We start from the raw sequence: 16,695 nt of genomic DNA on the forward strand, positions 1-16,695 counted from the left end.
TGAAAACTTTTTTTTAAGAGTTATAAGAATTTGAATAAATAAAAAAATTTAACTTAAAAAAAAAAAAAATTGAAATTTGAAGATGTCTGGTATTTCTTTTTTATTACATATTATCTGTGTTACAACTTCCATCCTTCAGTTCACAAACGGAAAAGGAAGTTGTCAACTAGTGACGCGACCGCTTTATAATTTATATACTGAGAATTAGATAGTATTTATTCAGTATAATTTAAGATTTCTTAACAATCAGGGCCTAATTGCATACCTTGTGTTCTTTAATTTGCTTATTATCTGCAAAAGCTATAATTTATAATATAAGCATATGTGTGTATGTGTATGTCAATCGATTTACAGGATGCTGCAGCACTGTCACGAAGATGACTTCGTTAAAAAACAACCACCACAACAGCATCTGTCTATATAGTCATCAGCATTGACGATATTACCATCCACCGCCCTTCGGTAGCGCCAAAAAACCACTTAGCTTCGTTACCAGCAATTTGCCACTTTTGGCGAGCTACCGACTGGCCGACCGTTTCAGTCATTTTCGAACATGAGCGCCGTTGGTTTCAATAAAAATAAACGCACCGGTCCGGTTGTTGTCTAAACAAAAAAAAAAAAACAACAATACAAATATAAGTAAAATATGTATTTAAAACACAAAATAAGAATAAAGTAAAAAGAGCATATATGAAATTTTTGTTTGAACAAAATTTTTGAACGATTAACACTAAAAATAGACTAAACGCCTGTCTATTTATTACGTGTCTAAGGGATTTGCAGTGCGGTGCTTTGTGGGAATAGCAACATCAATACAACAGTTTGCACATACATACATATATATCTTTGCAAAAGCATATGTATAAGCAAAATTTGTGCTAAAAAAATTGAAATTAATGAATTTGTGACACTTATATTTAGTTAACCAAATTGGAAACTTTAAAAACACTATTATATAGGTATATGTGAATTTGAAAAAAAGAACAATAGCATTATTAAAAAGCAAATACATATAGAATTCTCAAAATGCCCGCATCGAATACGATAGTTTTGAAGAGTCTTTCCATACTGCTCGGATTATTCTTCATTTTTGTTGGATTACTTAAATTGACGCCAGCTATTAGCAAGGATCTGTTTAAGGACTTGGTAAGCATTTAATGAAATTTGGCTAAGTACTTATTGTATTTTCTACATTTGTGTATACTTATGCTAGTATATAGGTGAAACCATTTATCTTCTTCTGAAATGAAAAATCAATGATTCTGTTGATACATATGCCTACATAATTATGTATATACACACGGCATATAGCTGGAAAATACATATATAGATATATTTATGAAGGTTTATCATTTTACATCTTTAGTTGTATGTGCATTTGTATGTCACATATGCAATCCACAAGGATGTATCAGGAATTATTGATTTTTTCCCATTTTTTTTTTTAATGCAGTCCCAAAATTGAATGTGTGATAATATTTTACTATTAAATATTTTTCCCGGCGCATAGCTTTTTTGTATACAAGATTCAAACAAATTATTTGGCATGTAGCTATTATGTCATATATTATAAATATACATAATTTTGCTTTACTAAGCATAAATGAATATCCATAAATGTATTCGTTAGCGTTAGAAAGTTCCTCTAACCTCATTAGTCGCGATATCTCTTCTGTTTAATTGAATTATATTGTTTGTTTCCACGTATCCACAAACTATATTATTGATCATAAAACACAACATCCAGCTGTGAATATATTCAGGTAGTTATTTACCTAAATGGAGGCACTTGAAAACTTCTAAGTAGCGAAAAACATTTAGTACATCGAAAATAATTTATGTTATTGAACTCATGAAGCGCTCAACGTAATTGTACAATTAATTTTCATGTAAACAAAATTTTATTGAAACACTTCTACTTGGTGGCACAAAATAAAGCAAATAAACATTTGCTTTGCAAAATAAACGCCACAAGCGAAAATGGGAGTGCAAACCAAAAATCTCCGGGGGCAAATAGATAAATGTCCGTATGGGTAATATACACATACTATATATAATTTATAGTGAAGGTGAAAATCGAATTGTGTACTGCTGTTCAAATTTATAATTAAGTACGCATGAATTATTTTATTTACTGTTTATATGTTGGGCTATGAATATTTCAAAATTCAAATATAAAAATCGCATATAGTTTATTTATTACTTATAATTTATTTATTTATATCATGGGTAGACATGTGCACGAGTAAGATTCTAGATAGTGTATGCGTGTTTGTGTAGGAAAACTGCTCATCTTTTTCTAGTTTTGGCAGCTGCCTCAGCGATATTTTCCGCTTTAAATTGTGACGCTTTTCCATGACGTAAATATGTACATATGTAGAAAACATTTATATATACACACATGAGTGTGTAATGTTTTTTAGATAGTAAATTCTATAGTAAATACAAACAAAAAATTATTTCCTTAAACATACATATAAAGCACGCAAGTGTATATTTTTTGTTAAATTTAAATAATTTTTCCTGTAGTTTTCAAAAAAAAAAAATTGCAAATTATGACAGCATCTTATAGCAATAGCAATATTGCTCTCACCACAGATTCAAAATCGAGATCATTGTCGTGACGCGTCTGCTCTGTATTGTAAAATATTTCTTCACATACGTTTTACACACCCACACATAGGTATGTATGTACATCTTTATATGAATACTTCCGATTTTACTTGTTGAAACAAAAGTATTTCCTAAAGAACTAGTAACAACCCACTTGTATAAATTTAAAGATATTTCAAAAGAGCGCAATATTCGTACATGTATACGTTTGAAAATGTAGATATGTATATGCCAAAAAAATTACATACCATACAAACATGCATTATATTTATTTATAACAGAAATGCAATAATTTGTAAAAATGTTTGTGTATCCCCAAATCAAAGAAATAGAAAATATTTTGTTTTGAACTTGAATTTTTGATGGTCTTTTGCAATGTTGTTGCTTACAGTGCGAAAGCGAAAATCGCTAACAAAATTTCATAATAAAATTATATACATAAATATGCATATATGTATGTACACTTATAGAATAAATATTTTGTCTGTTTTGTTTGATATGTTTTACAAAATTAGATTGCACACCAGCTATTCCTAAGCCCTCTGTTATTGTGACATTCGTCCATGGAACGGAATCCTTAGATGTTATAATAAATTATAAATTTATTTTACTATAGTATACATGTGTTTGGCTATTTTTTAGACAAACGTTTCTTTAAATAAGCAATTTTTGTTTTTTTTTTCGTTTTTATGTTTATAGTGTTCGTTATGAATTGAATTGAAATTGTTTATATCTATTTTACAGCGAACAGAATATGTTAAATATGCCAAAGTTTTCCCACTGGCCACTTTGTTTGGCTTGAAAGTACCCTCAAAGTGGTATCGTCGTACTGTTGGTATTCTGGAGATAACTTGCGGTCTGGCTATGGCACTTATTCCATATCGTAAGTTAAAAACGAATTCGAGCTTACATATAGACACATCATTAAATAACAATTCAAAATTACAGATAAAGTTAAAAATGCTGCCAATGTAACTTTGTTGCTACTGATGATTTTGGGTGTCTATCAACATTGGATGGTCAGTGATCCATTCGAACGATCTGGCCCAGCGCTTGTATTTACATTCATGCTTGGTGGACGACTTGTTGTATGGTATCAGGTATGTAAATTGCAAATTAAGTCAAGTGAATTAAATTCTGCATTACGTATATTGAAATTACAGACAAGTCGGAAAGATAGTGAACTAGCAGCTGCCGCACAACCACAAACGAACGGAGTGAAACAGGATTAAGAAGTCAATGAGAAATCTTAGAAATCAGATATTCAGATTCAACACATTTTAATAAAATATAAACATAATTATCTACGATAAAAAAAACTACCTTTCGCACATCACATCACTTGATATCACATCAGACTTAAGATAAGCATACATAATATCAAATCAATCAATTCACATACATAAAGTGACAGAGCATTAATACTCACTCATAAGTTCATAGCCATATATACATAAGTAATCTATAAATTTTAAACTGAACGTTCATTATTTTGTACTTTAAATTAATTAACTGAAACCCACTGTAAATCCGAAAAGTCTACCATAATATGTGCTCAAAACCAATTTCGATAAACACAAATACATAAACATAATTATCATATTGTGGAAATTTTTTAACTGCACGATATAATGAACATTAAAATAAATCAATTCATAAATGTCATGTAGTAGAACTCCATTTATTATTACAACTTTTACTTTTATTTTTTCAAATGATATGGAATCGCACACAATTTTAATAAAATGTTTAAACAGAAAAGCATTTCATTGTTAATGTGAAATTATTTACAGTAATTCAACTAAAAGTGAGTACTCTTTTTCCCCGATGTCATGTTATTACCTTACCTGCACAAATCTGTATTGAATAACTGAATTTAATAACATTAACAATTTATTTCAAATCGTGACACTTGCAACAATTGTGCATAAAGTAAGAATTGAGCATTAGAAGCTTTGCATTTTATTTTAATATTTATCTCTTATTTCAAACAATAATTCCTTTTTAGTACTTAATATATTGGATAATATATAATAAACAAATTTAGTGAGTTTAGATATATTTATATGACTTATAAGCACAGCGCAACTACATACATACGTGATTTGTAAAGCAATAATACCTTTTACGGAAAGCATTTAACTATCCTCACCCGTTGTTAACAGTTTTAAAGCTTTTTGTAAATTATCAATTGCTGTTTTCACATCGTCAAAATTAAGAGCAGTGCCAGCAAATTTCGTATATTTCTGTGCTTTCATTATTTGTTCGGGTGTTAATTGCAAATCAGCAACTGGTGTTGGCGGTATGTATATTCGACTTGGCTGTGCTTGCGGTACATAAGGCTCGAAGCCACCAGGTTTCTCTTCATCAACTGGTGGACTTGGTAATTTGTTTGGATTATTGAGTACCTCATCAGCTGTAGGTGGAGGGCTGTGCGGTGGTGATGGATCTGGTATCGGTGCTGGACCAGTTGGCTCATCGGCTGGTGGATCTTGTGGTATAGCAGTAATTTCAGGATCACCTTCACCTTCAGCTGAGCCATCACCACCATTTCCACCTACAGCACCGGCGGCAGCTGAGAACTCATCATCATCATCTGGCATTGGACCGGCTATTGGTGTCTCACCATTTTTGAGGCAATTATGTATGTATGCTGCCTTCCATTTGGCATATTTACGATTGTGTATAGATTCCTCGGAGAGTTCACCAAATGTTTGGAGTACATCGTAGATGACACCGCTGGAGTAAAATGCTTTTACGACATTCCTATATACATAAATAAATAAAATGAGTGTATGCTTCTTTTACAAAAATCATTTGATCTCATATTGGTGGTACTCACTTGCCGAAATTCGATTCGCGGTCTTGTTTATCAGCATAAAGAAATAGTTTTAAAGCATAATTTTCCAAATGTGCCTGTGCGGCTACCTCGTTAGTAATGGCTTCATTTTCCGCATGTTGTTTTTTTGTGGTTTCCAACCAATCCATTATTCCTAAAAGCAAAACAAAAGTGAGTCACTTTTACGTCAATATTTGAACTCCTCAACACCCCTTGTCCACAATTTACATACCCAATAGTAATTTGGTTTCATCTGGTTGTTGGGTTGAGATTTTTAAGCCAATTTGTAGTGCGTAGAGCCGCGCCCAATACGCCACAACAATATCACGTGAATCATGCTCCTGTGCGATCTTCAGAAAATGCTGAATTTGTTTTAAAGTTAATGGACACGGTGGAAATTCCATATTTTTCGTAGTTCTTAAATGCAATAATCGAATTGGGCAAAACAAATGAAGCAACTAAGAAATCAGCTTTACAAATGTCATTGTGGCGACACCTATAGGCGAATAGTGAAACGTAGGAAATGTTACCGCCTTTGTTTGCCTATTATTTTAGATAAATTTTTTGGCTTATTGCAATAAAAACATTCTTTTCGAAAATATTAAATTATTTTATATACGAGTGCGGTCTTCTATGTTATAACTTGATAGAGCCAATATCTTAAGGTAAATTTAGCCAAAACAAATAAAATTACTATAATAGCGTTAGTTTTGTTTATGAAATCGCGTTTGATGTCAGACAAGTAAAGTAAAAGTATTATAAACAAACAAATGACACATACAAAGTTAAATATATTATGTTAAATTATATATTATTTACATTTCGTACTTGTAAAAGTCACAACCAGTTATCGAAAAAAAATATTAAAAATACCTACCAAACGTATGTTTGTCCTACTAAGTGGATACCGTTAATATCTCACGCTGTTCATAAACTTTCCATCGGAAATTCTCATACAAATCAAGTAAACCATTGTTTGTTGTTGTTTTCTTTTGTTTTTATTAGTAATCAAGTAGAAGCGAATTTTAAAAATCTAAATAGACAAAAAACTTTGTAAATATATCGTATTCGTTGAGTGACATCGGCAGCTTATAAGATATGAACATGATTCATGACATGTAAATATATATTAAGGATATATATTTATACGTATATATTTTTTATAATGTCCAGTAAATATAAACATTTAACTGCACTTTTCTATAATAAATGGACGAAAGTACTTTAAAGTTAATTAATTATTTAAATACATTTACACTGTAATTATGATTTAAAAAGGTACAAAACGATTTACGCCATGGTATGTTTGCTGAAAAATTTGGAATATTTATATAATATTATCTTGTATATTTGTACAATTGTTTTTTCAAGGCACTATTCGTTCAATATGTCGTAGTTTTTTACATTGTGCGCCTGCAATGCTTTAACAATTTTTGTGTTGTAACATTTCTATCATGATTTGTGCACATTTAAACGTCTTTATTTATGTACTACTTACTATATATCTATATGTACTAATATGCTTACGAATATGTGGTGTGAATACAAAAAAAAAATAATGTATGAAGTTTATGCAATTTTTGTAGCAGAAAACGCATTTAATTCGCGAGTTCTTCTTAATTGATTCGTTCTTAGTTACATATACATTTAACAAATTTTACTTAAGGCACATATTTTTTATTTATTTATTATTCGTGAGGACGTTAGTAGAGAGCTGTGTAATGTACTATAAGCAATTTGAAATTCTAGCAATAATTGATGATTCCTCTATATTTGTTTACATATTACTTTGGTTCTAAGGTGAATTTAGAAATTTGGTTGTGCAAAAATACACATAATCAGTACAAATGGCTCGCACGATTTTGTTTTATATTTAAAAGTACATATTCAAGCTTGAGATTCTAGTTGAAATTCGTTGTTGGACACAAATGCAGAAGTTTTTTTTTCTTCTTAAAGACAGTCTTAATTGACAATAAATATACTGCAAGTTAATATGTATGTAAATGCATGTCATAAGTACCAACTGCGTTTTTGGCCATTTGTGCTGAATTATGGGAACCCTTTGTTTATAACTATACGATTTAACCTTGTGCGAATTGCATAAACTTACGACTATTATTTCGTGTTTCAATGCTTCGAGCACTTCAAAAAAGTTGAAGTTATTATGCATACGACTTTTAGCTTATAACTGGTCGGATTTTGTTCCTTTAAATGGACGGAATGTAGATATATGCATTAATACATGCTTAGATTTCGAAATTAAATGATAAAGAATTTTAAATAAGAGATTTAAAGTAGTGTCTTTCAAGTTCTTAAATTTATGTTTTTCGACACGTAAAACTTGTAGTACTTCGTTGCTTTTTTCTAAGCAAACGTTTTCTTTCACGACTGCTCATATGCTCTAGCAGTCCAAGCTCCTCTGTCGAAAGATGGCTCCACCACTAGGCCTTACCTTGCACTAACTCAAAACGTGTTTGAGATTCCTTGAATTGCTTGCGTTTTTTCGCCTGTACATTTTGTTCGGTAAGGAAGAGTATTCCCGTCACCAAAGAAAATACTGTACCAACGCAAGCTAGCACAAATGACCAACCGAACCAATTGTTAGCATGCTCCGGCATCCAGCCATTACGGTTGCCAAAACAAGCGAAAACAATAACAGCAATAGCTGCACTTACACCTGTGCCCAACATTACATACCCTATTAACTTTATGAGAGTTACAAAGTGTTTTTGGTCCGGTCCAGCGCAGAGGAAGAATACCAAAACGCCCACGCATGATACGAGCGCTCCAATGAATGCAAGTGTGTAGAAAAACTGTGTCGCAATCATGAATGCAGGCAGTAAAAATCCACGAATCTCATCATAGCCCGTTGTGAAGGGATCATACACCCAGCGACATCCGACGAAGAAACGGCGTTGGCTGTCATCATTCACATCCGGCAATGAACGGAAACAATGTACCCATAATCCTAGGCGATTCAGTTTAGCACCCGTTATCCGGTCATCACTTGCCAGCCAATTGGGTGTGGCGAATGAGACAACAATCGCAACGAATGCAATCACAAACACACCAACGCCACAGGTGCCTGCCAATGTGCGACGCTTCATTGATGGAACAACTACTTTGTAGTGTGTGGTGGTGGTTGGTAACTGTTCTTGTGAGTCCTGGCGTACGATATGCGAAGATTTTTGCATGCTTTAGCTTGCAAACTAAAAAATTGTTTTGATTAATGCACTGTTGGTATTTTCTTTTTGGGAGTGGTGGATAGTGTTGCTATAAACTGACAGCTGTCAAAACGCGTTTGTATGGTTGCTTTAGTTACAGCGTTGCTTTGACGTATATAATTTTTCAATGTTTTATTATTTAAAATATTGATTTAAATATTTTGTATGTGTTCACATATATTACACACAATTTCTAATGATAAAAACGGTTATTTTAGCCTAGTCTATTATGTATTTTTATAAATATATGTATAAATAATTTTGACATTTCTTATAAGAAACATGATAACGCTAAGATAATTTAGCACGCTGTCTGTCTAAATGGTTTGTGTCTTTGCTGAACAGCGCCATTTTTAAAATTCGATTAATAATATGCTAATATAAAAACTTTTAGCAAAGAATCAAATTATATTTAAGATTTTTGTGTTTTATAAAATAAGTTAGTTATATAAAAAGCTAATACAGGTGTGAAAGCGTTATTAATAGCAGACATATATAGGATAGTATGACACTTTACGGTTATGCGTGCTATTTCCGCTTAACACATTGAGGTTATGAGTACCGATTTTTGTATAAAATCATGCATTTTTCTAATAAAGAAATTCTTTTAATATATGTATCGGCTACACACTGAGGGAGTAATATTTTATCTTTAATAATACAGGAGCAGCCAATTTCTTTGTAAATGTATATAAAAATAACAATATAAACAATTTAAAAAATAGTTGTCGTCAATGTCGATCGCGTTATTGTAGAGAACGCCCCCATAGCTTTCGATCTTGTTAGTGTGTTAAAATTGACACGGATATCTCGCTAATAAGTCATTTATGTTGATACAGAATTAAAATATTGAACAAATTCATAATTCATCTTATTTCATTTCAGGTTTTGAAGCCAAATAATATCTATTAATTATGGATTTGTCGTGAAGCGTGCTAAGTTTATTCATTGCTCGATTTTATTATACTTCCTTGAGCTACTAAATACATACATACATACATGCAAAGGCAAATATACAAATTGTGTCTATTTATTATTTAAAATGTACAAATTGAAAAGACAAAAAAACTGACGTGTTTAGTGAGTTTCATGCCTAGCATACTGATCATTGACGCAGCAGCTATAGTGATGATGATCTTGTTTCTGACTGCCTAAACGTAATATGTCTGAATTGGCTCATACTGCTACCGCTCCTTTAATACCATGCTGTCTGTTTTAATAAGATGCTGCTGCGGGTGGCTTGCTTGTTTGCAATTCGTTAAGCTTTATTCTGGGCGTACAACACACCTTTTTCGGACTCAAGACAATTTTCAAATTTATGTTCTTTGCACCTGTTGCTTTCAATATTTCATGCAGATATTAGTCAACAAATACAACCAATTAGAATACTAAGTTGACTTTGATTAATGGCACAGATTCAATTTGTCCGTTTTGTGAAGCAATAAATTATTTTATTATACTAAACATACATACATATGTATAGAGATTTGATTTCTGGATCCGGTCCATAGACACTTTGGGATATGTGGATTATTATATACTAATTATTTATTAAACTTATTTATTTAGAAAATATAATTGCTTAATTATATGAAAAGTACGGGACTTTGGTCTCTTTAAAAATACAGGATAAATGCAAAATTTCAATTTTCAGTTTCGAAAATCGAATTGCGAATACACGTGTGCCGTATGACCTCAAATAAATTGACAAATTTTATGACGCTATCTGACGTCTTTTTTCTGCATTCGAAATTAAATTCATTTGTGTTTTAATTTTTACTTTATTTAAATCTATACTAACCATATTCTATATATGTATATACATATTAATATATGTACATACGTCAGTGTTTGTTGGTATTGTTCATTCGCTTTCATCTCTTGTGCAAATCAATAGGCTCGAAACTTGTCGCTATGTAAATTTCTATTTCATTTGAATTCAAATGGAATTTTTAAAAGTTTTCAGACCACTTTTATTGGTAACTAAAATTGTACCAAAAATAGACAACACACGAAAGAAGTGTAAGGAAAAAGTTGAAAAGTTATCTAAAACCACAAACAAAAAATTAGAAAAAGAAAGCAAACAAATCAAAGTCGAGTGGCATTGGTGAACTGCAAATACCCCTTAAACGTCTGGGCGTTGAACCTGCTATTCTATTGACCTTGAGATTTCGATATTTTTGATTGTGCTTCCTTTTATCCTATCGGCGAAAATATGTGTGTACGTGCGCAAACTGAACATTTTACTCTATTAATATGAATTTACATACTTAGAACTACATTTATATTTGTATTTGGTATGTAAGCAGAGCATAACATAACAGGTTTAAAGTGGTGATAATATAATCAATGCTTTATCCATTAATTATGCTGGAATTTACCTTAAATTTATAACAAAATTTTACTAAAAATAACATCTTTTTGCTAATTATATTGGTAGTAAACAGCAGCCTTCGCAAGTTTTTTATGTTGTCAATGACCTTTCTTATGACATTGCCGAGAAATAATTATTTGTTGTTATAAGATTTATGTAACTAATAAATTTTAGATTTAAGAAACAATCAAAAGCAGTTGAACTTGTGTTTTGGAAGTAAAATATTTCGAACTTTTGTCTTAAAACATATTTCTATAATGCAAAATCTTTCTTTAGCAGCCAACTTCAAGGGGTAACGCCCTTTCTGTGAAACAAATTTTACGATCATCAGCATAAGGGGTTACGCCACCCTGAACGCATGAATATCGGATGGTTGTTTTTATGAATTTTTTTTTAACAAAACTATTTGAGGCCATTTATTGCCAATTTTATACATATCTTAAGCTTTATGAATATTCAAAAAAAATTGGTTTAGTTAAAAATGGCAGGGATCGGCGTGAGTCAGTTTTTCGGGAGCACTCCTTGATGGTGTACATGATTGTCATTTCAAATCAAAGTAAAAAAATATTTTTCTCAAAAGGTGAGAAATTTTGAACAGAGTGATGTTGTCTTTTTTTTAAACAAATTTTTACGCATTTGGAAAATACCATATGAAAAAGTAAAATTATTCAATCGAAAAAATCTCACGTCACTCTGTGAAAAATTTATTTAGGAAGTTGTATTTTAATTTTCAAGTTAATCGGTTGAATAGTTTTGAGTTATAAACAGAAGATCTCACATAGACAGCATAGCACGGTCCATTGTGATACCAGTAGAACTCCCTGTGGATCAAGGACACTTAAGATTCAGCAAAACGCTTGGAATCTGTTACAAATTTCTTTAGATGGCTGATGTCGATTCTAGCCAATTCGCTAGGATCGCCGAAAAATGGTCTTCCGAGTTGTTTCAACCTCAGTCTGGCAAAAGCTGGATAATGGAGAACTATATGTTTAGTTGATTCCACCTCACCTTCCTCCATACAGCTTTGGCAACTTACATCTGCCACGATCCCAAGCCTCAACGCATGGGTACCCATTGGACAATGTCCAGTAAGCACACCAATGATCACGCTGAGATGGACCTTGCCCAGAGAAAGGACCTCACACAGAGGGCCAAAAGGACCTCGCCACTGCACAAGTGCTGATAGTTGACCAGCGTTTGACGAGCTCATGCGTAGTCTGCTTTAAGACAATTCTCTGAAGAATTTTAAAAACTTTAACCAACTCTAATTGAAAGTTAAAGGATTTAATGTCTAAAATATATTCTCAATAGTAACAAGTAAGGAAAGGCTAAGTTCGGGTGCAACCGAGTATAAAATACTCTCGCAATTTATTGAAGAAATTTAACCAATACGTATATGCGGAATAAAGCTCATTTTTGAAAAGCCTATAATTAGGTATATGGGAGCTAGGAGAAGATACTTTTGAAAAACCTACAATGAGGTATATGGAAATGTTATGACCCAATTTTAATAATTTTTGGAACAGAGACACACTATTAGAAGAAAACAATTTCCTCTGAATTAAATTGAGATATCTGAGAGATTTACCCATATTTTCGATTAAAATTTATCCTTAGGCGCTGAGTTCAACATGTTCGATATCTGGGGCCTTGAAAAGTTATGGTCCGTTTTCGACAATTTTTTCACAAATGAAGCCAGAGATGATATGCACTAATTGTGTAAAGTTTTATTCCGTTATCTTCATTGGTTCCTTATGTTTACATTATAAAGTGAAGGAATAAGATGGATTTCAAAATTGAGTTATAAGGAAAGTAGTAGTGGTTGTGAACCGATTTAGCCCATTTTGTCCGTGTTATCAGGGTGTCAAGAAAATATTATATACCGAATTTCATTCGAATCGGTCGAGTAGTCCCTGAGATATGGTTTTTGACCCATAAGTGGGCGATGCCACGTCCATTTTCCATTTTGTAAAAAAATCTGAGCACAGCTAACTTCTGCTATTTCTTCTACAAAATTTAGTGTTTCTGGCGTTTCTCGTTAGTGGTGTGGTATGTAAGAGAACCGACTGCAGAAAGTTTGGTTTATAAAGCTTTATTAGTTTGCGAGTTAAATACAAATAACCCATTTGTGGACGGGGCCACGCCCATTTCCCCAAAAAAAAAATACATCCACATATGCACCCTCCTAGTGCGATCCTTTATTCCAAATTTTACTTTTATATCTTGATTTATGGCTTAGTTATGACACTTTATGTGTTTTTGGTTTTCGCCATTTTGTGGGCGTGCCAATGGTCCGATTCTGCCCATTTTCGAACTTGATCTTCTTATGGTGCCAAGGAATATTTGTGCCAAGTTCGGTCAAGATATCTTAATTTTTACTCAAGTTACAGCTTGCACAGACGGACAGACGGACGGACGGACAGACATCCGGGTTTCAAATCTACTCGTCATCCTGATCACTTTGGTATATATGACTCTATATCTAACTCTTTTAGTTTTAGGTGTTACAAACAACCGTTAGGTGAACAAAACTATAATACTCTCTTTAGCAACTTTTGTTGCGAGAGTATAAAAAGCATATATTGGCTTTATGATCCTTTGTTTGAAAATTAACATCAATTGGAACCATTGAGTGAACTTAAGTGCTTTGAGGAGAGATCTTTCAAAACAAAGAAGCCATCGTTTTCCTTGCTATCATAAACCGTAACAGCTATTATTTACATCCAAGTCGACGTAGTCCCGTAGTCGCTATGTCATACACAAAGATTTTCTCTCGAAGATCTCAAGAACTGTTTTAGCGGATGTTTAATCGCATACATTTCTCACTAGAACATATACAACTTTGCTTCCGCCGTTTTTTGTATAAAAACGGTTACAAAAATGTTATTCAAAATATTGGCCGTCGCTCGCTACTACTTTTGACCATTATTTTCAAACAGATCTCTACAAATATTTTGTAGGGTTAATGTTGACATAAATGTCCAAGATCGATAAAAAACGATTTAATGGATTTAATCGACCAGTGCTTGAGCCTTGAGGCATCTATTGGAAAACGGCAGCAAAGTTGTTTTTCGGTCTTTTATCAAAACAATATTCAATTTTCAATATATTTATTTTTTATTTCGAATGAAAATTAAAATAAAATAAGCACTCATTGAGTGTGTTAGCGGATGTTTTATCGCATACCTTTCTAGCTAGAACGTATGTAGCGAGAGTATCTACGGTGTTAATCGATTGTGAAAATATATATAACCATGTTTAATCACGAAGTTATGACTGTCGACTGAGTTTTGCGAACCAATGCTCTTGTTAGATGACAACACATATTTCGGTCTTTTATCAAACCACTCCTTGAGTTTTTAGTATAATTTTGACTATACTTTTTGGTTGTTTAGTGTTTCGGTATATATTTGTGGGATAAATTAGCCCACCCATTGAGCTGCGATTTCGTGCCCAACCTACAAGTACGACGGTCGCGGTATATGTATGAGTCAGCTAATAGTCTATATAATTGCAACTTTTTGTGCAAGTTGCTAGTGTGATATTTCTTGTAAATTGTCTTTGTGGGTTCATTCATTAGTTTTAAACATTTTAATTAAGCTATTGACATACAAACGAACTATTAAGCTTAATGCATAAGTAAATTGCTGTAATTTTTGCGTTGAAAATGGTAATTATTTATGTATACAAAGATTTACAAATATTTTGAATATCATCACGCCTATTTTATTTGAATGATTGCAAATTATCTACAATTAAATTCTGAAATAATTATGTTTCAGTATTTTTTTCTAATTTAGTCATAGATTAAAAATTCATATATTTTTTTTAAATGAAAGCCAAATGAAATCAGCGATTGCAAATGTGAATTTGAGAATAATTTCAGGAAAAATCCTCCACGTAGCACATTCTAAGTAAAGCTCATTTCTCAATCTGATCATGAACCCACAATATTTGTAGCAAAGCAATGACAAATGACTGGACGAACGCTCGTTATGCAGCTGATTTCATCTGCGCCAGCCAATTACTCTGCGAGAGTGCCACAGTATTGAAGACAGGAAATTATCATAATGTGAAATCTATAGCGTTTGGCATTTCGTTGCCACAAAATAAATTGTTATAAAATAAAGTGAGATATAAAAAATGAAAGCCAAAGTATGTATGCAAAGCAGCAATGGCAATACTCGCTGTCATGTACGAGTATATGAAAATGTATTTAGATATAAAAATACTTTTGTGGTAAGAAGTCGAAAGAGTCAATCTCTCAGCTCATTGTGGTGACTCATATGAATGTGAGACATTTCTCATACATTTCCGTTTTGCTTAAAAATGAAGTTTTTTTGCCAAAATATAAATTTATGTATTCCGCTCAATTACGGTGCATATAAATGGTTCTATTTAAATGTGGTTTGTGGTAAAAAGCAAAAAGTCACATAAGTTTAGCTATGTTATATATTTGGTTAGCTTCCACAAACTCAAATTATAGAATTTTTTTTTGTCTGAAGCCGGATATAAAATCAATAACCGATCAGTCTCTGTGTACTGAAATTTCTTTCTTTGAATGAAAAAAATATTTAATGGTCAAACTGTTTGATTTCCTTATCTAAATGTTGTCGTTCAGACAAATTCTTTATTAGGTTTATAGAGCCTTTGAATTCTTTTTTCAATAAAGTAAACCTAAAATGAGAGAAATGTTAAGAAAATGTTGAGAAAAATGTTATCCTTTGTATCGCTCTAGAATAGTCGAAAATAGTGTAAGGCTTTATCTTCTTCTGCATCCATCAGTGGAGTCTACATCGAACACTTTCAAAACTAGAGTACTTTCATCCATTCGAACAACATGATCTAACCAGTGTAGCCGTTGTCTTTTTATTCGCTGAACTATGTCAATGTCGTCGTATAAATCGTACAGGTCTTTGTTTCATCGTCTGTAATATTCGTAGTTGCCAAGAACCATAAATCTTTCGCCAAACCTGTCTCTCGTCGACATTTTCCACGCTTCTGCACCATAAACCAGGACAGGAATAGTAAGCGACCTGTAGAGTTTGGTTTTAGTTTGTCGAGGGAGGATTTTACTTTTCAATTGCCTACTCGTTCCAAAGTAGCACCCGTAGGCAAAAGTGATCCTGCGTTGGATTTCAAGGCTGACATTGACATTCAAAGTTACGACTGTCAACAGTGACATGGGAGACAAGACGCGGATGCGCTGCCTGTTTGTTTGAAGGTCGGTGATATTTCGTATTGTCCTCTTTCACCACCAGAACCATTCGTTTCGCTTCCTTATCTAGTCTGGAAAAAGAAGAACTAACGGCGCGGTTATTAAGGCCAATAATATCAGTATCATCGGCGTACGTCAATATCAGCTTTACACTCAGAGCAGGTTTCTATATACCATGATGCTTAAATTCGATCAGAAGACTTTTTCTATTTCCAGAGCAGCAGAAAATCTTGAGTGTAGGGAAGCTTTGAACTATACTAAAAGATGGGTATTAGAAGTACTATGTTTGATCGGTTGGAAGCGTAGGCATTATTGTATTGAATCTGAAGTTGAAGAGAAAAACTTTAATATATAACAAGAAAAAACGTTAACTTCGGCTGTACCGAAGCTAATATACCCTTCACAAGTGCATTTCTTTTAGTAACTA

General features: G+C 32.6%; 3 protein-coding genes across 3 annotated transcripts; 1 reads left to right on the top strand and 2 right to left on the bottom strand.

Moving 5' to 3' along the window:
• Window positions 1–294: 294 nt before the first annotated feature.
• On the top strand, window positions 295–4,382 carry LOC105212508 (novel acetylcholine receptor chaperone). The gene is made up of 4 exons (XM_011184516.3): window positions 295–1,146; window positions 3,358–3,496; window positions 3,562–3,713; window positions 3,777–4,382. The coding sequence occupies exons 1-4, from the start codon at window positions 1,027–1,029 to the stop codon at window positions 3,843–3,845; spliced, it is 480 nt and encodes a 159-aa protein (XP_011182818.1). The 5' UTR covers window positions 295–1,026; the 3' UTR covers window positions 3,846–4,382.
• A 170-nt stretch (window positions 4,383–4,552) lies between these two features.
• LOC105212509 (vacuolar protein sorting-associated protein VTA1 homolog) lies at window positions 4,553–5,938 on the bottom strand. Its single transcript, XM_011184517.3, has 3 exons — window positions 5,685–5,938; window positions 5,456–5,606; window positions 4,553–5,379 (listed from the first exon to the last, which is right to left on the bottom strand). Exons 1-3 carry the CDS (start codon window positions 5,854–5,856, stop codon window positions 4,752–4,754), a joined length of 951 nt encoding a protein of 316 aa, XP_011182819.1. The 5' UTR covers window positions 5,857–5,938; the 3' UTR covers window positions 4,553–4,751.
• Window positions 5,939–6,437: 499 nt separating this feature from the next.
• LOC105212510 (transmembrane protein 182) lies at window positions 6,438–8,751 on the bottom strand. Its single transcript, XM_011184518.3, has one exon. It carries the CDS (start codon window positions 8,644–8,646, stop codon window positions 7,894–7,896), a length of 753 nt encoding a protein of 250 aa, XP_011182820.1. The 5' UTR covers window positions 8,647–8,751; the 3' UTR covers window positions 6,438–7,893.
• Between the last annotated feature and the right edge of the window lie 7,944 nt (window positions 8,752–16,695).

Source organism: Zeugodacus cucurbitae, chromosome 4, assembly GCF_028554725.1.
Source record: "Zeugodacus cucurbitae isolate PBARC_wt_2022May chromosome 4, idZeuCucr1.2, whole genome shotgun sequence".
Lineage (NCBI taxonomy): Eukaryota > Metazoa > Arthropoda > Insecta > Diptera > Tephritidae > Zeugodacus > Zeugodacus cucurbitae.